Genomic DNA, 25,371 nt, shown 5'->3' with positions numbered 1-25,371 from the left:
TGGCTCATGTGACAGCTTCCTGGAGCCAGATGGCACTCAGTATAATCCGAGGCCTCATCCTGGTTCCTCTAATGCTGGAACCAAAATCTGTACGCACTGATGCCCCGCCGCATGGTGGAGGCTGCAACCAGTGGGCCGGTCTGCTCAAAGAGGGGGGATCGTATTGGCTCTGTGGATTTCCACGCCACTGCCTCTGTGTCTTACGTCGGCCTTGAAAGGTCATGCTAATGTTTGTGCCCTGGGATTTGCGCGCTCCTATACACACTGGCAGGGAGGCACCTCTGGTGATGGATCTGTGTGCACGGACAATATTTTCTTAGTTGTGGAGAGAAAAGCAAACACCGTGAGAGAGCACCTTGGCCAGCAGCAGCCTCCTCGTGTCCTAGAAGGAAGGATCAGCATGGTTTCAAAATCCAGCTAAAGGTGCTGCGGATCATTGAAATACAAAGAAAACTAGACGTGCCACAGTGAGATGAAGTTACCCTCACTGTTGTCCCCTCTGTGTGTACAGTGGTGCCTTTGAAAGTGAGCTGAGGGAAACAGTGGAAGTGATACAGCCACTGACAGCTGTCCGACAGGGTGTCTGAGGGTACTGTCTGAGGGTGATGAGTGTCTGATGACTTCTCTCACTCCGCTCACACTCCTCTACATGTATCTGCCTGCAGACACACACTCAGGGAGCTGCTTGCCTGCAGAGCTCACAAGATGTCTGCGTCACACTCTCAGACCTCAGCACCTTCCCAACAGACAAAGAACTCAGCAACAGATACAACCTGAGAGGCTCCACAATGCGAGCAGGTAATACATTGGAGTATTTAGTATAAATTATTTAGCTTTTATCCACTCAATAACAAAACAGAATCTAGGGACAGACTCTTCTAGTTGAAAGTAGTGCTTTATGCAGAATGGTACCAAAGGAAGCGACCAGCAGCCGTGAGTCCGGTTCAGTTTGCTCGGCGCTGTGTTGGCTCACAGGCTTAAGTGTTGTCACTTCTCCGCGCACAGATGGCTTCCCTCCAGTGACTGCAACAATTTATTACGAGCACACAGGATGAATCTTCTGTATGTCAATTAGTGGAGATGGAACACTCTTCTTCTGTCACTTTGTTGGGTGGACGGACGCGATTTGACATCAAAATCTGCAGCCTGACAAGATCGCCATTTTTTACGTTGTCACTCCGCTGTTCTCTCTGTTCCTATCTGAGTCCTCATCTGCATTCTTTCTCTCCGTCCCTCTGTCTCCCGCTTCATCTCCTTTCTCCTCTCTGCGGTGCACACTTTTCCAGAACACCTTTCCCCCCCCTGGCTCTCAGGCAACTAAATATAGCCCATGGTGCAGACAGCCTGGCCTTATAACAAATGGTAAGCAGAGCAGAGTGCAGTAAAGGTAGCAGCAATAAGGATGTAGAGTAGCTTCACTTCAACAATGGACCACATCAGGATTGTGACATGTAGGCTGATAAATAACATGTGCTTTATAAGGGTTAATATCCTCAGAAGCAGCACCATTTTTAGACATTAACAACAGGCCTTTTCCATATTGTCTATGGAGTCGTGCTCCAGCAATATGGCAGCAGTGCTTAAATTGAGACAAATGGTAGCATGAGATGTTCCAGCCAATGGTCCAAAAATGGCATCTGTTTATGTTCATGTGGCAAAGCACTTTAGTGGCTGTGAGATTTATGACTCAGAATGGAGTCCTGTGACTTTGTTATAAAAGAACAGAGTTCACAGAGGGACAAGCGGATGAGAACTACTTCAAATCACACCCTCACAGTGCTCTGTCTCCTGTTTCCTTCTGACAATCAATGCACTTTCTCTGACCATCACCTATCCTTTGTTAACTGTAAGCGTTTTGTATGATCACACACATTTTTTCAACATGATATGTAATAGTTTTGGTATTAACTCAGGAAATGCTTGTTTGAGTCATTCTAGATGTAACAATTTGGAGGTTGTAAAAGCTTAATGTTTGGTATCGATATTCAATATGTGATTAAATAATCTGGTCTAACATCTGTGCTGCAAGAGCCTGTTTACATTCCTAGGAGGCCTGTGGGCCTAGAGGATATTTGAGAAAGGTTTCCACATCACACAAAACTATTCATTATACCAGAAGAGAACAGTCAACAAGGCCCAAGCTCATGGCAAACTCCAGGATTGAGAAGGAGTTTTGATGTGTGATAGTGCTCACATGGACTGGAAATCCGTTTTAAGTGTTCTGCATTTTCAGAAACCAGAATAAACTATTTTGTGTATAGTCAATTTATAGAGCCTACACAGGGAATATCAATAGCTAGTTTCTCTAAACAGCATGTCCTGAATATATTCCTGAACAAGATAAGCCTCATGTAAACACACTACAGTTCTAAAAGTGTTTCAAGCAACATTTCAAGCTCTTAGTTGATAATTCACACTGTCTTTACCCTTCATATACAAGCTAGTCTCAAACAGCACAACAAAAGACTTCAATGTACAGCAGGGAGTTCCAATAGACCACCAAAGATGAGACTGTATACATAGTAACACAGGTTTTGTTTTCTGCCTGGTTACACTTAGAATTAGCAAAACATATACTGCCTTAGATTTGTAAATGTCTTCAGCTGGTGGCTCCGCTGTGTCAGGAGATAGCAACGCTCCCAAACTCTTTCCTTCAAAATGTGAGATGTTATCCGCCTCCTTCCCGACTCTGTCTCGGGCAACAGACATTCAGAACCCAAACCTTCATGTAAAAGGCAAGATAAAGTGTCCCTGTGTGAGCCAGAAAGCACTTTCATCTTACAGAGGGAGCTAAATAAGATGCACAGCGCTGCGCCGCAGATACCGGCTCCATCGCTACAGATCCATTTTCCCAGCGTGGAATTTGCGAGGCTGTTTGATGCTGCACAATGATTAAAGTAATTGGAAAGTCTAAAAGTGTAAGTCTAAACCTAATTTGCATGTGATTAGTTTATGCTTTAGGGGTCATTTGAGGCTACATTTGAATACAAGCATTTGAAATAAAGCGAAGAATGCAGAGAAATACAAAGTATCTCGCAAAATGCCAGGAGCAGCTGATTGGCACCGCGAGAAAGAAAACCCATATAGCTGGAGGCAGAAAACCCAACAACCCACAGACGCAATCAAGAGCAAGAATAGCGTGTGTGTGTGTGTGTGTGTGTGTGTGTGTGTGTGTGTGTGTGTGTGTGTGTGTGTGTGTGTGTGTGTGTGTGTGTGTGTGTGTGTGTGTGTGTGTGTGTGTGTGTGTGTGTGTGTGTGTGTGTGTGTGTGTGTGTGGTGTGTGTGTGTGTTGTGTGTGTGTGTGTGTGTGTGTGTGTGGTGTGTGTGTGTGTGTGTGTGTGTGTGTGTGTGTGTGTGGTGTGTGTGTGTGTGTGTGTGTGTGTGTGTGTGTGTGTGTGTGTGTGTGTGTGTGTGTGTGTGTGTGTGTGTGTGTGTGTGTGTGTGTGTGCGCGCGTGTGCTCCTCCCCCTCGGTGGACTCACCCAGCACTCCCAGCCGGTAGTTGATGGTGATGACGATGACGTTCCCGTAGCTGGCCAGGATGCTGCCGTCAATCATGTTGCCCGTCCCCTCCATGTAGGAGCCCCCGTGGATGTAAACCATGACGGGCTTCAAGCCGTTCTCATCGTGGATATCTGCAAAGACGAGGAGAAAATGAAGAAATATAGGTATCTTTTGTGCTGTGGATGAATAAACGCACAGTAAAGCAGTACAATAGCCTACAATGAAATACATCAACAACAATGACATATCCGCAGATAAACACAATACATACAGGATCCCTAAATACTTTTGTGTGGGAGATTTTTCGTTGTATTTTATATAGACTTAGTCAGCACATCAGCAACAGGCACTGCACTAGTCAATAACTGAAGGCTGGACTACTGTGTATAAGTCTGGCTGATTTATTGGGGATTTTGTCTCGACAATGTTTTGCAACACAGCCATGCATTGAAGCAAAACATCCACAATGGGGAAATGAACAAAGACCCGATGCACAGATACAACAGGGGAACTGAAAGACACACATAGGCGACCATTTAATCCATATGTACAAAGTGGGCATGTGGTGGCTTTTATTAAAAGATCAAATATATCTTCCACGGCTAAAGTGTTTTAAACGAAGCACAGGAGGCATATATTTGCGTAGGAAACATTGACGACGTTAATAATTGATGATGCTATCAACAAGCAAACACAGCCTCAGTGTCTACACGACGAGGAAAATAGCTTGACCTTTCTTAATTTCACAGGGATCATATTTAAGAGGGATAGATGGTGTTGGAGATATTATTTTCTGGCAGATTGATAAGACTTTCTAAGGCTGCTCTCTACTTATTCCTCCCCTCCTGCCTGCTCCATTTGTTCTCGTTGTAATTTGCAGGGAACGCTGCAATTAGGCCAGATGAATACCTTGTTGATGATGCTCTCCAGTTGTGATTAGGCCGGGTGATTAGTACATGTGTAGGTGGTGATTATGCATTAAGAGTGGGTCCTTTGCATGACAGAAGATTGAAGGAGAAGATATAAATCCTGGGGTTGACAATACATCAGCATCAGGAACTCATTTCAGCATCAATTGACATTTATTTGAACTTAAGGAAATCCAAAGTCTCCCTGCTGCTGTCCTCACATGGCCCAGAGTCTCTCATGCACTACAGTAAGCTTGGGTTGCCTGGGAGCAACAGCTGAGAGAAGCCATTATCCCGGCCCTGCCCATCAGGCTGTTGGACGTCCCCTAAATGTCATCCGGGACGAGGGCATCTGCTGACCACCATTGAGAGGGGAGCTGGCCAGCCAGAGCGATATTCAGTTTACTGTCCAGTCTTGTGTTGTAGTGGGATATTTCCATGTGATAGTATGTATTATGAATATCAAATGTGTTGTAAGTAATGTTTAAAGTAGACAGTGCGTGTAAACCAGGTGGAAACATTTAATTGAAATTAAGTCACACGTTGACAACATTTGAAAACATGCCCTTTTGCAATTATTCCCTCCCAATTTCATGTAGGGTAAGGCGATTGGATAACCCTAACCAATGAGCTTGGGGAATGATCGACAATCTCTAACCCTGCCAGTATTTGACTGGATTTGTCATTATGGTAAACATTAGAACAGGAAGTAGCTTAACCATGCTCAAATCAAGCAAAAAGGGCCCAGTATGAATATATATGAATAACTGCTGTGTAAATGTACAGAATTGAGTGAGCAGTTACAGTGCAGGTAATCCCATCTCTCCTTAATGGCTCTTATTCTTCCTTTATCAGTACCGGCTTTTATTTGTTCATGCTGACCTGCAAAACCATGCATCGCAGCCCGCCAGAGGGAAGAAGTCATGAAGTAAAACAGAAAGATTTGACAACCATCTCATGCTTTTCTGATCTGCATGGGTATATGGGTCTTCCTGTTACTAAAACTCAATAGATTTCCGGTGGTCATTTCTATGAGTTGTGCTCCACGTAGGCCAGGTGCACTGCAGGATGTTGGTTAAGTATCATTGCTGCTTTCATACTGTACATTCAGAGGGCCAGGGAGGCGAAGGGCGGGAGGAGTGTATCATTCTCCTCCTCCACAAAAGAAAACAGTGAGGCAAGGAGTGGAAAACAACCCACAGTGACAGGTTATTAATCTCCGCTGTTCTCTGAGTGGGTTGCTAATCCTTCAACCAAGCAGGAGGGGGGGGGTGGCGGGTGTAAGGAAGAGCTGGGGTCTGCGTCCTGGACTGACCCGGACACATTGACGCTGGTTAAACACCAGCCAGCTGATTACAGAGGCCGGACGCCCAGCTGGTTCTTGTTTGTCATTCAGCTCAACATTACCCTGTTGGAGCAGAGTGGGCGGGCGGGAACAACCTTGAAGAGGCACATAAAACAAGCGCGCCGCCATTAAGTTGTCATAGTCTCTAACTGATACGCATCTGATCGCCGCAGGCCTCTGTGGGCGCAGACACAACTATTGCGCCGGCTCTCCATCAAGCAAACAGGCAAATAGACTGTTACTACCCGTCTCTTTGGGAGGGAGGGGGGGGGGGGGGGCACTTTGAGCAAACGGAGAGTTGGCCTCCAGATTTAGAGCCGCGTGTTGTCGCTGGGGAAGGAGAGGCTGGCCTTGGGGCACTGTGTCCAGATCCTGTCAGTGTGGAGTGCACTTAGAACTAAAGAAACCAAACTGCTTTAAGTAACCCCCCCCCTCTCTCACTATCCAAGGGTCTACGGGGCTGTGACTGTGCAGCGAGTCGGCCCGGGACATTCATCACTGCCACCCGGGCCGGGGGGATAAAATATTCCTCCACTGGCTGCACACATTACTCATCTTTATATGGGCAGGGGGGAAGGTGTTTGCGGCGGAGCTTGTTCCAGGGGGTCTATCTGCATTTTCCATCGCTTCCGACTGTAAGCCAGACGAATACAAATGGCAGTTAACACGGGCGATGTAAAATGTGTCCCCTGTCGCCTCACCGCCATCAGCTCCGTCTGTCCCCGCCTGCCCTCCACACATCCACCTCTCTGCAGTTCTGCTGAAACGCTGACTACTCTCCACCGTCACAAAATGGCAAAACAAACCTGTGGCCATAGATTAAATAATACACAACCTCCAGTATTGGACGTATCGTCACGTTGCCAAAGTGTGTACACAAGCACAAATATGACACACACCCTGCATATGACTGACATTGATATTTCTTCTGAGACAAACAATGGTATATACATGCATGGGAAGTATAAGAACTCCTGTATAAGAGTTCATTAGCTTTGAAACTTAATTGTGATTCCCTTAGCACTACTTGTTCCAGGGACATAATTGGTTAAATATAGACACAATTCTTGAGACAAAAGCTCGAGTGTGAGGTGGTCTGCAGTGCTGCGGTGTGTGTGTGTGTGTGTGGGGGGGGGGCAGGCACAGGGGATCCTCAGCAGTAATTCATTGCCACTGCAGATGTTCAAACAGTGAGGGAGCATCGATCCTGCGTGCTCTCCTGGAACAAAGTAGTGCCTGAACTTGCTGTTTATTCAGACTTCTCTCTTTTTCCCTGTTGCGGTCTGACAGAAACTGCTTCTTATATTTCTATTACACACAACCTGTGCTCAACACATCTGCCTGAAATTAAATATTGCTTTTCCTTGCTATCCCAACGGGCATATTGGCTTTTTCCGCACCAGCTGTGGGCAGATGCTGCGCTTTTATTCATTTTTAACAACACATCACCGTCTCTTAAAGATCTGGCCCTTCTAATTTCAGGTGCTGTGCTTCATCTGCTGGTGCAAATCAAATATATTATGGTGTTGCCAAACCAGCGTAATTCCATCAGAGGATATTCTAGCTTTTAAATATCCTGCATGCACAAGATGTTTTCAAACCGGACAGAAACTGCAAGACTTCCAACATAGTGGACCGTTTATAAGCTTAAATCAAGATATCTTAGTCGTCGTAATACATCTAGCACAGATTCTTGCTGAGCCTCTTAAAAATTATACGTGTGAGCTGTTTATAAAATATTATTGTTTCAGTAGGAAAGGGTTAAGGGACAAGAGTCAGAAAGTCTTTTAATGAGATTCAATTGTATGGAATAACACCAGACTGATCCTCTATTAGCAACAATTGTCTCTGGAACCGGCCAACAAACCACCAAGGGCCAGATTTATAAAGTGCACTGCGCCTTTCATTCAATTTGTGTTCACATTTGCATGTAATTAGCACCTGATCCTCAGCAGCGGAGGATACATGTGAGATCACTAAGCACAGACATATTAAAGTGGTGCTGCAGAGTCATAAAGCAACACAGCTGAGTAACACACATAAAATCATAATTTATACTGCATTTACCTTGTATCACTGTATCTGTATCTCTCATCTTTGCTTCAAGCATGAAGATAAATTAAATATGAGCCCCCATCGAATCACTCAGAAAGCCAAAAGAAATCCCATTTCCCCCCCTCAATATTTTGATGTAGATGTCGAATCAGTGTGCACATGATAATCATAAACCAGTGTGTCGGATATTAATAGAAGCTCGTTTCCTCATAGCCTCGTTTTCCAGATCAGCAACATTATCCATTAATATTTTATACCAATGCTATAAAACCTGCGTTAATGCCGGTTGATCCCAGTGAATATATCGAATGAGCGATCCAGTCTATGTGTCCTTTGCAGGTCATTAACATGCACATGTATATTACAGGAAAGGGAAACCCCAAAGAGCATAGCAGGGCCCCTTTAAAAGCTCTACACTCAGCCCACAGAGCTAGCTGGCTAATGCTAACTGTAGAAGAACACTCGCTGAGGATTGTGTCAAACATCTATGGCCAGAGCAACATCCGTGAACAACTGCCCATGTTACTCCGAAATGTCACCGCTTGCATGTCTCTCCCCGCAAGACAAACGGTGGCCTTTAACTGAAACGTCTCCAGTGTCTTTTCCACCTGCAGTCATCTGCCAGTCCCCACAGGTCAGCCAGCACAGGGAGTGCTTCATCGTGCAGAGGAGCGAGGTGTTCATAGGAGAAAGGAACAAATACAGTATGTGGCGTTTTTCCTTTCGATGGACAAAATCCCACTTGGGTTAGTGCTCATGCTTCACAGAGCAACGCAAGACAAAAGGAAATGTCAAAGTGACTTTTAAAAGTTTATAAAAATATCATGCGGAGCTGAAACGAGATTTGAATTGGGCCCTCTTCCTGTTTAGAGGGGCCCTCTCACCTCCAAAAAGGAAAGAGGTAGTTTCAAAACTGAGTGGTGCACTTACTGTAGAAGCACTTCAGGGTGAGTTAAAAAGAAGAGGGGTCTGCAGGTGCATTTAAAAAGAAAGAGAAGAGAAGCTTTTTTGGACAAAAAAAAACACCAAAAAGTTAAATTCAAAATGGACTCACATGTTGATAATCACACCGAGTGGCCTTTTATTTGAAAAAGAACAACAACAAAAAGGGACATGACTGCATGTCGCTAACCCTAACCCTAACCCAGCACTAATACAAGATTTCTCACAGTGTAGTGTTTCTGTCTTCAAATTCTATGTTGCGTTACCAACGGTGAACTCAAAGACAATGGAACGGTTGTACGGCTTGTTATTCCACCTGCTGCTTCACTGTGATGAAATGAAGCGGACATGATATAAATGAGGCTTTCTGCTACAACAACAAAAAAAGATGGCGCTCATTAGCCATGCCGCCCAACAGTCCTTGAGCTGTACTGGATGTAGCATGGTCGCCCCCGCCCCCCACCTCCATGTGTGCTGCAGCAGTCACTGATCAACAAATGGTGGAGAATGGGTCCCAACAGGCGCATGATGTGGCAGAGTGGTGTGTTTGCACAATATAGCTACTCACTGAGGGCAAGCTGCACAAACAAGGGTTAGTGCCATGTCGGGGTAACTAGGCCGAGCGTGAACATGCACATCTGCTCAGGCTGCACACACACACACACACACACACACACACACGACACACGCAGCAGCCGTGGCTCGTAGTAAATGGTCGTCTACCAATGAGAGGGTCAGTGGGTTCGAGCCATTACATTCCATTTAAAACATTTATTAAAAGCCACTCACAATAACTGTATTCAACCGTATATACACACACACTCAAAAGCAAGGTGAATTAGCTATCAATAAGCCAAACCATGGAATGGAAATGCTAGTGCATTGGCTTCTAATGAGCCCAAACTAGCAGAAATGTTACAAACTAGAATAAATCATTATGGAATATTTCAAATGCTTTAATTAAAAACATTTTTTTTAAAGGATGTGGATTAAAATACACTTTTAAAAGTTTTCTTTTTATGTTAAAATGTAAAAAAAATAATCTGGTAAAAGGTTATTTATCAAACTTTTTATACCTAGAGGAGCATACAGTAATAAATGTGCATTGTATTTAATGATATGTATTTACATTGTAAATGTACCATACATGTGTTGTGGAGTTATGCAAGTTGTCGAATGAATATTATTGTTATATCACTGCAGTTTGCAAAAATATGCAAAAAAGAATAGCTTTCTTCTGCAAGTGATTAGCATTTTAATATCTGTAAAACCTTGAGAAATCCCAGAAAAATAGGCTTTTCCTCACATTACTGCAGGCAGAGTGTGAGTCGTGCTCAGACTCGGGCTGCGGGCTCGCACACATAAAGTGGAAGTGCTGACTTTACACCCTGCGAATTACATAATCACTTGATGTGTTTGGCATCAAGATGCAAGTAAATAAAACCGAGCTGCAGTGGAAAATGTAGTCCTGGAGCCGTTTCCCGCTCTCTGTTTACCTCGGCTTACCTCGTTTTATCTCTGCCCTGTAAAGTGCTGCAAAGAGTGTTTTAATTTAACAGCTCGCTCCGACGCGGCACAGGAAGCTGAAAAATGAATTTTGGTTCTTGGAATAAATCACGGCTGCTGCTGCAACATTAAGCTGTTGGAAGTGAAGGGAAATGCGGTTTTAACACGGCGCTGGTTTTACATTAGAGCCGAGTGTTGAGCAGTAAAACACAGCTAATGTGGGAGTGGCTGACAATTACAAATATACTCCAGGATTTGGTATTGTTCCACACACACACACACACACACAGCACACTCCTCACTGGTGGATTTCTCCTTTCAGCTTCAAATCAGATGACAAAGAATAGGCATCGCTTAATCTGTCATCCCACTTGAGGTGCAGTAAAAACTATAAATCCCTCCCTGATCCTCGGCTGCCAGGATATTTTGACATTACACCGGATTTCTGAAAAGGCCAACTCTGGGATATAAAGATGATGGGCAGCGCGGCGAGCTCTAACTGGGATAGATGTGTCACTCCCACTGAGCTCACATTGCACACACACTTCTTAGAGGCCTTTTCTTCCACGCTGCTTAGAAATAACGGGAAATAATGTACATTATCTGTATCTACAAAGTGCTGTTTGGCCGCGTCACATTTTGTGTTATATATCTGAACTTTGGGTGATTTATACACACAGTCTGGAGCCACTGAGGTGTGCTTCCCTGCATGTCCACCTCACCCCCCTCACACACTTGCCGCCCATTGCTTTCAAGAATCCATTAAACATCGCTCAGAGACACGCTGCTGTCTGGACTAATGTAGTGTTTCACAATCCTGCTCTGATGAAAACCTTTCAAAACCCTGTTGGGTAAATGGAGGAAGTTATAGTGCAGTATATTTGGGAAATTGAGGCATTTTGGACAAAGGCAATAAATCAGACAGGGGCGTATTTTAGATGTGTATTAAATACCTTCTCCCTTATGGCAGGTCCAATCAAAAACATGGTACAATATACTGGCAGACATCTGCAAACAACAAAGGAAGTCAGGTGACATCACATCCAGGGGCTTCAAACTAGGGAATAGTGACCTAGCCATATGGTGAGGACACCTAGACGCTAGGATACATCAACCTCATTGTGAGGAAACAAGTCGGAGCTGAACCACATTGTCCACAAACAATAAGTCCCGGATCTTCAAAGACATCTAGGCAAAAAAGAGTGCCTGCAGGACAGGAAACAGGAAGGGACTCAACAAATTCAGAGAGCGCTTAGTAGCAAGACATTTAGAAAATAGGGAGACCAGAATACAGCAGAACAACTAAGGGAGTGTGGAGTATCACTGTACTCTACCTCCAGTTAATGGAGACCCTAAAGAGACTCTGCCATATTGACCGATCCCAAGAATATGTTAATATTAAAGATTACAAATTGTTTTATTGAAATGCCAATGACACCCTGTTCTCTTGAGGATAGACATGCTACTTTTACCCTTGTTCACAATAAAAGCACTTGCAGTAACCACTCTTATATTGGACAAATCACAGTTTGGACAAGTGGGACAAACCCAAAGCAAAGCAAGTAAATGGCAGGAAGCACCCCTGAACGCACCATGAAGTAAAATAAGGCTGATTTATGACAGTACAGACCCTATTTACTTATTTATAGTTTCAACTACATTGGTCACTGTAGAAGATAAATCAAAACAAAACAAGTACAATTTGTAATGTACATAAAGGAGTGCTGTTTACTGATTAATGCTCTGGCTCGAGTACAATGACTTATTTTTTGGAGGAACTGAATCATTGGAGAAAAGCCACTATGTGCACCGACACAGGATTGTGAGATTATCCCTCTCCTACACTTTTTAATCTACCCCGTACTCCAGAGCTCAGACTAAATTTAGCACGGAGCTGTCAAAGATCTCAGACACACGCCTTAATGTGTCCCACTGTCCTCATACTGTCCTAAAACAGCCCGACACTTCCCCCCCAGGTGATGTTCAACATTGTGCTTTTCACATGACACACATAAAGTCTTGTTCGTGCAACCGCTGCAGGACGTAGGTGGGCAAAGTGCTCCCCACACCCACTCCAAGTCACAAGTACTCTTTGGAACAGGTGAGTGCAGAAAACAAGCCATTACGGAGGAGCCTTCAGCTGATAGCAATACAGGACTAGGCTGTGCTTCTTTTTAGTGCTATCCTTCATCACTCTTGTTTAACAGCACTCTCATCAGTGATAGTACGAAGCAGACCCTGTGTGTCCTCTCCTTCTGACAGCCCAGTGATTACCCCACAGGCTAAATCAGCGACTTATCTGAAGGGCGCCCATGTAGTGCACAGGGAAACAAGTTTAATTTCAGCATTATGTTAATCTCAAAGGGTTATGACTAGGGGTGTCACATTTCTCCAAAAACATGATTCTGATGACTTTTCATTTAAAGGGCACGGTCTGACTCAGCTTACACCTTTTGTGTTTTTAGCACTGGCCATAATTAGACAGTGGAGTGTTGATTCCTGAATATCAGAAACAATTTCCAAGCCCTGAAATATTATCTCTTCAAGAAAAGGGTCTTATTGTATCACTCAATTGGGTCGAACTGTTGTATCGGCTGCACAATCTTTCAACATTTGACACATATTATCTTCAAAGAACAACTTATAATTCTCAAAACAGAAGAATTGCTAATCAAGCATTCTCAGCAACACCACTGTGAATAGTTTCAAATATTTAACTACCAATCAGTGTTAAGAGGCTGTAGCAGAAGGGCCGGAACAACTGGCAGACTGAGGGGCAAAACTGTTGACCCCCCTGGTTCTTGTCAGTGCCCATCTGCTATGGAAAACATAGCAGACTTAGCATTGAATCTCCATATATTTTGCCCCACGAACCAGACAAGGTTTATATGGAACAATCCTGCTCCATGTTTACCAAGAACTACTCAACTCTCAAAAAGTTGCCCGGCAAGAGCAAGTATAGAACACAATAGGAAGCCACACAAAGACATACATGAAGAGGCAACAGATATAAGAAGACTCCGTTGGCTTACCGTCTTCCGTAGGGACGTAGATGTTCATGTAGAGGCAGTCCTCGCTCTGATCCTGCACGTAGGTCACCACTGTATCCAAGTTGGCGGTGAACCACACTGGGAGCATATCATTGAGCAAAAAGCGGTCCTCCAAGAACTGAGGACAAACCGGAGCAAACTGAGTAGCATTCCTGATGCCCGGCCAGGACATTGGCGGCTCGGGCGGCTGGAACCTCCGCTCCCCCGTCGGGGCCAGCGCGTACGGGATCCCCAAATACTGTTCCACTGGTCCCAGGATCTCATTGGGTAATGTAACCTTCACTCCCCGCAATTTCCCGTAATTTGTAGTGACCACGGGGGGCTGCTGGGCCTGAGCGGCGGCCCCACAGATGGACACCAGCCCCACCCACAGCAGGAAGTTGGCCCTGGCCGTGGAGCAACACATCCATGAAGGGCCTCCTGGCGGTGACATGCTCCTGCGGTGCTGAGCCGGAGCCTGGCAGGTCGTGGTTAAAGTCCACCGGAGGGTCCTCGTGCCCCCCCTACCCCTCCACCGAGATGAACTCCTGATGCTCCTCAGGCTGCGAGCTGAGCAAAGGAGCCGCAGCCAATCAAAGCAGCTTCAGAGCTCCCCATCCTGAGAGCCTGCATGGAGACGGGCGGCTGCTGAACGACTCACCTGTCCGGGTCAGGAGAGGGCCTACGACGCTCTGTGGTCACCTTGGCTCCAGCTTGATGGGATATCCTGAAAAACACACAAAGAAAAGATAAAACCTACTGTATATTTTTTATCATGGTTGCCTATTTTTAATTTCCTGTTAATGTCATGATCAGCCACAGAGCTTCTATATTCTCTGTTACCTCTTAGTCTTGTTAAAAGTTTTTTTTTTAATTCATTTTGTCTTGTGAGTTAAATGCCTTAAAAGTTCATTCTATCTTAATTCTCAAAATTAACTTATAAACTGAAAATTCATTTGGTGGGTTTTAGAGAAATTAATTCATAAGTGGAGGCCTGCTGAGGTCTAGACGGGTTGACATAATTTGATGACTGTTATTTATTTTTCTCTCTGTGAGGGAGTTTTGGAAAGCCCCCAGAATTAGAAATCCGCTCTGTGGCCTTTGGCCGTCTCATGGTCTAATGGTGAAAACTAGATGGCAACCCATCCATTAAATCAATTTCCTGAACGAGCTCTGGACTCAGGTCTGGAGACATCCTTCAAATATATATCTTTTTACATTTGAAGTGGTTTGGTTGAAGAAAGTCTCACACCTGACTGCTCCAATCAAAAGATGTTGACTAATTACCCTTTCAGTCAAATAACACAGGATGCCACTCAAAGTCAAATCAATTATTAAATATCATGCTGACCAGCACTGACTCCTTTCTGATATCAAATATATATGAAAAAGCAGCATGAATAAATGAGCGCAATTCTGCTAATAGAGCCAAAGTGCATGCCAATCTTTGCAAAGCAAACTGAACAGTTCTCCAGCTTGGATTAGTAATAGAGAACAGAGAGGATTTAAGTGGTTACTGACTACAGCTGCAGGGATCTGTCATGTAGGCCTGCCTGCCTGCGAACACATTAGCTCGAACAGGAAAATGGCTGTACAGACACCACTGAGAATCCACATTAACACAGGTGGCAGCATGAGATGGAGCCGGTAGAGATTATCACCGAATGAAGCAGAAAAAGGTTTATTATGTGTCAGGGGTGTATTGGAAAGACGCCATCACAGACGGGCACTGATCATCCTGTGCAGGTGCATGGATGCCAGTTAAGTTGATATACACATGATAATAAAACAGAAGGGATATGCACATCTTGTGTTGTATCGCCCCTAAAAGCTTCATTCCCTGTGTGAATGTCTTTCACTTCCCAACACCATTTCAACGTTTGGACATGCGCAGTAGAATCTGCTTTCCAGATCAATCTCTGTCTGTTAACAATAATAAACAAAAACCTCAGAATAGCCCAAAAACATCAATACATAGGCTACACAAAAACGGGATAATTATAAATAATGATGAATACATTCATTGAAATGAAATTCAAAGATTATACTAACTGTCTTGCCAACAATAATGTTGAATTGAATCACCCCTCAGGTTACCTACAATGTTTTTTTGTTAATTGGTTTAACCAAGCCTTTAAAACTAAATAGTTTTGTTTCTCTACCCTAAGGTGAGAGTCAGCAGCTGTGTTGCCATGGTAACAATCAATGAGACCTGCTGACAAGTGGCACCGGCCCAAAAAGTTGTTCTTTCAATACTAACAAGCCCTTAAAAATATTTTTGGAGGAAAGTAGTTTCTTAAATGCATGTCTGCTACTGTTGTTTTCATGTCTCATTTCTGAATATCCCCTGAAAATGTGCTAGTAGCAGTCTTGAGAAGCCGGCTGCACTGTAAATTATACGGAAAGCAGCACAGGGCAACTCTGGGTTATCGCTCTATACACATGGGTGACATCTTATTCACCTTAACAACCATAATAGCATTTTCGATATTTGGCTTTCGCACATATGTTTGACTACCGATGACTCAACTTTCACTGAGACGCCAGAGGCTTTCACTGTTGGGGCAGGTCATCATACAGAAATCCATACTTTAGCTGATGTTTGCCGGGCTGGATTTACACTCGCACAAAGACAGACACATATTTTTCTAAATTTGTAGACCGATACAATGTTGGTTTTACTTTTAGGACTAACAGTAAGACCATATTGGATTGTTTGCAATGGCCTAATCATGACTAACTTGATAAGGTGTTATAAGTGTGAGGGACATTTCCAACATACAGATCATACATGTCCAGATTCTAGGGCTGATGATTTGTAGAATCTGAATCAAACATTGTGTTAGTCCACCACACATTCCATGGACACGCACATTTTAGAGGTTATTCAGGGGGCCAAAGCTACAGTTAATGAACCCTTCTCCAATGGTCTATATTGACATATGGATACAGATTAATTCAAAGCATAACAATGCATTGTTTTTTAAATGTAACAATAGTGCTGGGGTCAACACTGGAGTCACATCTGTAGAGGACCTAGGACTGATCCCTGAGGTTCTCCACCGATGATTTACAGTCCATTGCAGCTAGATTATGCACACAAATAATTAATTAGTTCAATGCAGCATGTAAGCACAGTCCTGTATATACTTAAGACATAAAGGCCTTTTCTTTAATGCCTATAGCATTTCAGTTTACAATGTGCTTTAGTGGTGCACAGGGGACATTAAAAGAAACACTTGACAATCAATTTAATTAGCACAAAGTGATTGCATAGTGGACCTGGAGCCTGTAGAGCCCCTTGAGGGTCAGGGATGAGTTGCCCATGTTGACCAGTGTGTAATCCAGTATCACTTCCAGGAATATAATGATGGAGGAAACACTAAGAGTTAGACTCCTCAATTTTTGATTCTAGAAATACCACTGACATGGGTTTGGAGCTGAAAGCCAAATAATAGGAAAGAAAAAGAGACAAAATAATACATTGCTTGTTTTGGTCTTTTCATGGTATTTGTTTCCAGTAAGAAAATAGTAGAATGATACCATATTTATCCTTCAGATGCACAAAAGACCCCTAGGTTTTCCTAAATTCTATCATCAAACTAAAGGACACTCACAGAGTCCAACTTAGAGTTATTAAGGCCATGGGTTACTGAACACAGGAACCCAAGAATAGAACATAATTGATCTTCATTTTCACCCCTCAGCTTCTCCTCCATGCACCCATTACATTTCACACATTTGCATATTAATAAGGACAATCTTTCTTTAACTCTCTGAGCTCACAAGTGACAAAAAAAGACACACAGTATGTGCTTATGTGTTCATTAAACAACCCCATTTATGGCAACTGTTTTGAAATGAAACTATATTTTCAATTATCCACATATCACTGCATATACGTAGATATCCTAGCAACAGGAGACAAACTGCCTTGAAGAGATCATTTTTGTGGTGTTAGTACAACCACAGGCTGTTCATCCTTGGCTGTTTGCCTCCAAGAGCAGTTACATAATGATGCAATTTGCAACTATATGAGGAATATCAGGATATGTGTTTGCACATGGCAGCACGGGAACTGTAAAAGCAGTGAATGGGGCGACACTTTGCAAAATTGTTGCTCATTGTTCACTGAGGTGACACAGTAGGCTTGTAAATGTTTCTGTGATAAATGGACCCTGTGTACAGTATGTGTAATAACGTGTGGTTTTATGACAACCTGTCCTTCAGAAGGCTCCGGATGCAGAGCGAGCTCTCCTTGGAGGAGGCACACAGGAGATTGCGAACATTGTTCTCACTCTTAATGATTATATGAGATAAATCCTATGAATAGCAATGAAGGCGCTCTCTGTCATTTGCATTTCAATCATTATAAAATGATCCTTTCAGAGGCCCTCTGTCTTCCTGACTATGAAATGTCACAGACCTACACGACCCCATCAGCTTATAATTACTGCATTTACATACTTGATATAAATACAGTACTTTATATACATTTACAGTATGTTGTGACTGTACGATCACGACGGGGGGCAGATTTAATAAGACCTACTGCACATTACTGCCACTTTGTAGAATATACTGTAGATCAGGGCTATTAAATGACACATTCAACCAGACATGTTGAGTAGCCTGTTTAGAACATGTTTTTAGCTGGTGTTGACATCAATTAAACAAATGCAAATTAGTACAGAATAAATGCAAAGATCCTTCACCAAAAACACACTTTCTCCAATATAATATCCATCTCCAACACGCACACACATACAAACTTTTCAGACAGTTCATGCAACTTTACACATATCCATCATCTGCCGCTGTCTTATTGTTGTTGTTGTTGTTGGGGTATAAAACTAACAATCTGTTGATCCTGATCAATCAAGAATCCATAGTCTAAAAATGGCAAAGCCGTCAGCGCCGAAAAAACAACCGCACATCCGCTTTTGTACCTTTTCATCTTAACAACAATGAACGTCTTCAAGGACATACTTTCGGAAAATATATGCCGGAATCCTTGGATGCCTCTCTTTATGATTGCCATTCAGCACAGATACAAATACTTGTCCTTTAGACAAATATCAATAAACATGCATACTTCAGAAACATCAATCTATCCGTCCATTATCTCTAACTGCTCATCGGCTGTGGCTCAGGAGGTAAAGCGGGTCACCCACCAATCAGAATCCAGTCTACTCCAGAGAACATGTGGAAGTGTCCTTGGATAAGATACTGAACCCTGAATTGCTCCCGAAGGCACCGCCATTGTGTTCGAGTGCGAGTGAAAGAGCATTAGATTGAATGATGAGCAGTTTAGAACCTGTATGGTAGCCCTGCCAACTGAGTGTTAACGTGTGTGTGAATGGGTAAATGCTGGCATGTATAATAAAAGCCTTTTCAGGTGCTGGGAGATTGGAGAGCGTTGTATAAATGCATGTTCTTTTATCATTTATATTTGACAAGGTTGCTTCACACGCCAATATACAGCTTGTCTTTGGACAATGGAAGGTGTAGGAAGCGCAATAGACACAGGGTTAAGTTTAGGGTTATGGAATTTAGCATTTTGTGCTTTTCCTTTGGAATTTTCTTCACCAGCTTTATGATGCATCTCACAAATAAATAAGGCATGTATGCTTTCACATTCTTACAAATGGTTACTTGGTTCCAAAAGCCAATAGAATGCATTTCTAACTAAGAAGAAGAAGAAAATGAAGCTATTGTTCCCTTCCCCACCTCGGCAATACCATACTGTAGACATGCCTATGAAGCAATTTGGGGTTAGGTATCTTGCCGAAAGACATGTTAAATGTAGGGGAATGAAGCGCCAACCATCTGATTGGTAGACGCCAATTTACCAAACCCACATCCCTTGAGAAATAAGCGACTTCGTCATGAGCCATTAAAGTGGCAACGGAAGAAAATGACTGCCCAATCATAGTTAAGTGTGTGAATGCTGTGGTTAACACTCCCCACACTGCTTTAGCTAAGTGCTATTCTGTGTAAATGTTATAGTAATGTGACATGCTTGCTTCATGCTTACACTCAAGAGGCCCGATGCTAGCTCTGCTCCTGAGGTTTGACCACACTGCAAAACAGGGAATTGACCACAGGAACGAGAGTGTGATGAACAAAGGCTCTTTAAGTATGCGAAAAAATGTTTGCAAAACCACTTTTTATCCCAACATAGTTTCTTGTTTTAAACCCTGCAGGAAGAGGTGCTGCTTTTAGCATCCAAACAAACATAGGTCTGCAGTGAGGACTCACACTAACAAAGCCCTTAGCTATACTCTCTTCACTGTTCCAAATACAGCATGCATGGTTAAATATTAAAGTCAACAGATCTATTATTCTACATTAGCACAGAGGAATAAATGTGAGTGGGATTGACATACAACCGGACGTCCAGCTGTGCGCTAATTCTCCCTCAGAGCTCCATTAGATCTCACAACACAATAAATTGCTTTAATAGCATTAAATCCATTAGATCCTGCTGCAGCTTCCACAATGCCTGTTGTTTCTATCCGTCAGTCACATGAGCACAGATCACAAAGGCCTGCAGTGGAAATGACAACAATATGGAAGTGATAACAATGGGAAATGATTACTATTTATGATGCAATGAATCTGCAATGTGATGGTTAAGCTCCAGTTTGTCATGTTTACCTTAAATGGTCAGAGAAAATAAAAAAGATTGACGGTAAAACAGTCTAGATTATTCTCTGTCAAACCAATTTCCTGCACTTGTCCCCTGACATGTTCCAGGAATCCTTGATACTATTTGGGAACATGTCGGAGGAGATTAAGGAGTGCTGTTTGCCTTTCAATTTTAAATGACATGACTTTCATCCTGGATGAACTGAGCAGTTTGTTGAGAGTGGACAGAAGCCAAATCCGAGGAAAGGGGAAAATGATTGATTGTGGTACATGAACAAATGTTTCTTACATTAACATGTGAAGCTGGGCTCGCTCAGTCACTGTCAAACTGGTAATTAGCATAATGTTCAAATGTCATTTCGGTGTGAATCGTACACCTGGAAGAGCATCTCTGTTTAAGATGGCGAAGGAATGCAGCATCAGCTTCAGAACGAGTCAAAGATAAACTGCACTGGAGGAAGATGTCACACTTTATAGAAATATATATGCATTAGAGGTGGATTTACGATCACCCCAGCTGGTACAAAAGCAGTGGAAACCTGAGCAAACGGCCGAATTAATCTGTCTAATCTTATATTTTCCACTATGACACTTTTATTCTTCCATCCCCATGGGCTTAAACTCACTGTGGACATGATTTAATCTCAGAGCATGTCCGTGCATGACAACACACACAAGGTCATCCCGTGTGGAGCTGCAGAACATAGACAGAGCCCTGCCGTCTACATGCCACCCAGTGTGAGCACCGGCTGGAAATCACAGCATTAGCAGCAGTGTGGCTGTGAAAAAAAATCATGCATGCCACAAACCTTATTCAACCCCCCCCCCCCCCTTTTTTTTTTTTTCTCGTTTCCCTGAAAAACCCACACTTCCAGATATCTACACCCCCATCTTGTGGCTGCTTGTATAGCGATGCGCGCACAGAGCCTCTGCAGAAAAAGAGTTGGAAACGCAGGTGTGAAACCGGTTTCAATGCTTTACCATGTAAAGGGGCGCTCTTTGTGTCGCCACAACACCACCACCAGCCCCACCAGCTCCACCACCAGCAGCTGCACTGCCTCTCCTGCAGCACAAAGTTAACCGAGCTGTTGCACCCAGTCTGCACTGATTTACACTCTTCATAAAACGCGTCATCAACATTTACAAGTGAAAGTGCGCAAGAATGAGCCTCTGCAGACAAAACAACTCTCCATTATTGCTAATATTTCCTAATAAGTCAGAATACATGACATCCATGTAAGGTGGATATATTCCCTGTGCTCCTTTTTTATGACACTGACGCGCGTCCGGACATGGAAAGGAGGAGCGCCTGAAAACGCACAAAGATCCAGCCAGTGTTTTCCGGCTTGAAGGGGAAAGCTCAGCATCTCAGCCCCCCTTGGCAGCACTCACCTCAGCCCGGGTCTCCACCGGCTCCCCCTCCTCCGTCAGTCCCGACTCGAGTCCAAACACACGGCTAAAAAACCCAGTAAAGTCCAGCCTCCTGCTCCGCAAATCCAAAGTAAGAAGTCCCGACGTGCTGAAGGCAGCGCAGCTATGCCTCCTGCCTGCGCCCGTTATTGTGCGTGCGCGCGCGTGTGTGTGTGTGTGTATGTGCGCGTGTGTGTGAGGAGAGAGGGGGGGGGTAGATGCGGCTTTATCAGCACAGAAGATGTTTCAATGAGTCATTGCAGAGGCTGTGGAAACGCAGCTGAATCTAATTGCTCTCATAGAGCGAGTGTGTTGCGAGGACAAGATTAGTGTTAGAGAAACCAGGTCTCACTCCCCCCTCCTCCCTCTGTCTCTCTCACTCTCTCTCCCCCCTTGCCTGTCTGTTTCTCTCACTCCCCTATCTATTTCTCTTTCTCACTTTTTCCCCTCTTTCTCCATCTCTTTCCTTCTCTCTCTATTTATCGTTCTCTTTCTCTCACCCCCCCCCATCCCCTCCCCTCTCCAGCTTGCCATTGGACTACACCTCCTGAAATGTACTCCGCCTGCAGCCAATAGATTGCCGCATTCTCTCCATCACCTCTAACCAGCCGCGGTGTTGTGGCAGCTCTGGCATGAAGCATGGAGCATGGCAGGGAGAGGGAATGGGGGGTAAAGGGGGGCTGAGTCTCCCTGTTCCTCCCTCTTCCTCCCAGGAGCTCTGAGAGCAACAGCACGCACCCATGAAGATAAACAGAAGAGTTCAGTGTTGGTTAATATGCCATGTGATGGAAGACATGCGGACACAATTGTCTCCAGAGCTTATAAAAGTAACTAAGTGCATTTACTTGAGAACTAAGTACGGTACTTCACATGAGTGTTGCCATTTATATTTCTACTCCATTAATTTTGGAGGTGAATATTGTGCGTTTACTTCAATATGAATTGTGATGCACTGTTACGGATTGACATACCTACTATTAAAAAGTGTCATTAAAGTTAGCACCACCTTTGCAAGATGCAACAAAATGATTAATGATTCATTATAATCCAATATTATAATGTATATTATTCAGAAAAGCCAGTCTCATAACGAGTTTTTGTAAAGGTAGCCTACCTCTTCCACCTCTGGATAAAGGTATCCAAATAGTGTTATTGTTGATCTGTGTTGTCTTAAATGTAGCAAATAATAATAATGATGTGTGAAAATTGCTTACATTTTTATCCAACATTGGTAAATCGCCACAAAACTGGGCTCGGGCATGTGACAAAAAATCAGTTTGTTTAGAACGGTGTGCTTCTGCAGGGTTTCTGTTTAAGACAAAGCATTGTTAGTAAAAACACCAATTACAGACACAGAGCAGGCAGAAAATCTATTGTTTCTTACAGCCGAGTCTCTTACAAACAACACAGAATTAACGTGTCATCTCGGACAGACTTCTGGCACCTTAATAGCGCCTGCTGCTTCCTGCTGTGACCCCGCGTCATTATCTGCACGACCACAAGAGGTCACCTTACAGGAAATAATAATTACAGGTCGCTTTGAACAAACAATCAATACTGCGGTCTTTCTGTAAAGGACAGATGTTGTGATGGTGTATTCACCAATTAAACAACATGGACTATCCTCTGATCATCCTGGGACGTCACAGATTGACACTGAAGTTGCACATTTAACAACTTTAAGACCCTGGTTTAAATAAGGGCTATTCAAGTGATGCTGATTTACTGACGTCAATATCCCGATGTAAGTCAATGGGAAAAATTACAAAAATGATGCCAACATTTGGCCATTACGTACATTTGCTACTCAATCCTGAAGGCTTTGGCTCCAGGACAACGTGATGCTCAACCTTAAAAAAGGGCAAGGCAGCATTTTTTCCACATGCTTAAAGTCTTCGTGATGTTCCCCTACCCCTTTTTTGCTTTTCTTATAGAAGATGTAAATCTTAAGGCGTATGCAATTCACATATTTTTGATCTCAAGAAAGCAACGACCAGCAGATTCACAATCCGCAGAATTCATCCTTTCCCCTCAACAGTCTGCATTTCAATTGAGATAATGATAAAAAGCTGGAAATGGATGCTTCCAAAGTTGAAATGGGATTGCCTGAGATATCAAGGTCATATCGAATCTACACAAATAAAATCATGGATGTTCATTGTGGGGGAAACTTCTGAAGCAATTGGAGTCATGACTCAGAGAGACACGATGGAGAGCTGGAGCTTTGATGGCAAACACTGACGGTTTATTTGGAGCTTCGGCCGGAGAATTCACAAGACATGTCACTGGCCACGGTTTGACCACACGGTTGAGATGCCACAATCAATTCTGAAGAACTCTACCCCAAACCCTTGTATTTAGCTAGTTCAGAGAGAATAATCAACATTGTGCATAACAAGATAGAAGCATAACACCTCTATCAGCTGACGCCAACAGGCAGGAACAGGGAGACAAAACACTGAGAGCACAGCAGCCAAGGTTACAGGTGCGTGTGCTCAGTCAGGACAGTATGAACTGATGGGTCAAAGTTATGGGCCTTGGTAATTATTTCCCCTACATTCCTCATGGTGTGAGTGACGGCGGCCTGCAGCAGGACTGAAGAGGAGAGGAGCCTGAGGACGAGGCAGAGCGCTGCAGCCAGCCTTTGATATGACCATCATTTATTCCCTCTCCCCACATCAGAACCCTCAGCGGTGGGGGGTATCCTCCTCCCTCTGAAGTATCTATCAGCCTCAGTCAGCAGCTCGGCCCACATTGACTCTGTGACTTTCATGAGAGCGATGAGGGGACGTCACTGCTGCCAGGCTGAAGCCAAATCAAATGTTGAGCAGGATTACACATCCACCTGCAACCTGTGGCAGCGCGCCTCTGAACACGACACGTGACCTTTCTCCCCCCGCTGCGGGATGGAACTGCCACGGACGATTTCATCCCCCAAAATACAGCCAGGTTTGAAATCAGAGAAAATTACAATATAAAACCTGATATAAATAAAGTATTCTGGTTTTTACTAGACCATCACTGCCATTTAAACGTCTACACCTGTCAAACACAACTCTTTCAGCGTGTACCTGAGATTTATCTTCTACATTTGAACTCAAACTGATGACATCACTATCAGAATTAGTTAGCATTAGCAATTTACAGACTGCTCAATTAACCGAAAAGTTAACAATGGCTTCTCTCAAAGACCAGTATAGTGATACGGTACTCAAATAGTTACAAAATATCACGTGAATAACTATTGTAGTGCTGTGTTTATAGAAGCCAACACAAACGCGGCTAGTCGAAGTGTATTTTGCCATACTTCGCATTGGGATGCACTTTTGCACTTAAATCAGAATAAGTAGCTACAGAAGCATTTGAGACAGTATATGGAGTGTGTATATCTGGAAGGAGTGTGTGGCCATGTGCACTCCTGCAGAACGATGAGGCTGTCAGACCTGCAGACGTTCAGCAGCTCCACAAGTTGGGGGCAAGAAGTGTGCCGTTTAATGCTTCACAGAGGACAAGACGCCTCTGATGATTTTAGACAAACAGTGGCAGTCACCACATGCAGAGAGACAGATACAGGGGGAGTGGGGGGGGGGGATCAGAGATGGCAAGGACTCCTCTCTTCCTCTGTGTTTAAGCACAGACAATCCCTGTCGCCTCGGGGTAGCACACAGATACTTAAAGGCAGTATAGGGACCGCCGAGACATGACGGTGGAGCTCTTCAGGAGCAGATAGCTCTCTGCTGTTGGCGTCTGAAGACGTGGACAAGTCGGAAAAGATTTTTCTTCCAGTCTTTAACCATGATCTTTAACAGTCTGCTCCACAAAATAAGCATACTCTGCCAGTCAATGCGGGTCACTCATCTGCTGCTTCCCTCAAAATACTCTCTCCAGCCTTCCAATGAGACCATGTTGGACTCTGTAAATTCCACCAATTTACGAGAAAGAAAACTCTGGCCCCATGCAGTTCATTCTGGTTTTATGTGCGGGAATATCTTTCCTCCCCTTGGTAAATTAACATTCTCCGT

The 25,371-nt window shown here is 43.7% G+C and overlaps 1 protein-coding gene across 3 annotated transcripts in view; it reads right to left on the bottom strand.

Moving 5' to 3' along the window:
* Positions 1 to 21,471, bottom strand: part of nlgn4xa (neuroligin 4 X-linked a) — a 54,443-nt gene extending 32,972 nt beyond the window's left edge. For 2 of the 3 annotated variants that reach the window (XR_004557683.1, XM_034151640.1), the window contains exons 1-3: positions 21,332 to 21,471; positions 13,292 to 14,015; positions 3,482 to 3,634 (exon numbers count right to left, since the gene is read on the bottom strand). Coding sequence is in view for 2 of the 3 variants with exons in the window: in XM_034151640.1 (XP_034007531.1) it covers positions 3,482 to 3,634; positions 13,292 to 13,742 (604 nt within the window). In the remaining variant the exon portion in view is untranslated. The remainder of the gene's footprint in view (positions 1 to 3,481; positions 3,635 to 13,291; positions 14,016 to 21,331) is intronic. The other variant, XM_034151641.1, reaches the window with a different exon arrangement.
* Positions 21,472 to 25,371: the final 3,900 nt, after the last annotated feature.

This window comes from Trematomus bernacchii, unplaced genomic scaffold (assembly GCF_902827165.1).
Source record: "Trematomus bernacchii unplaced genomic scaffold, fTreBer1.1, whole genome shotgun sequence".
Classification (NCBI taxonomy): domain Eukaryota; kingdom Metazoa; phylum Chordata; class Actinopteri; order Perciformes; family Nototheniidae; genus Trematomus; species Trematomus bernacchii.
The sequence above is the reverse complement of the archived record's forward strand: the minus strand, read 5'-3'. Positions and strand labels throughout refer to the sequence as shown.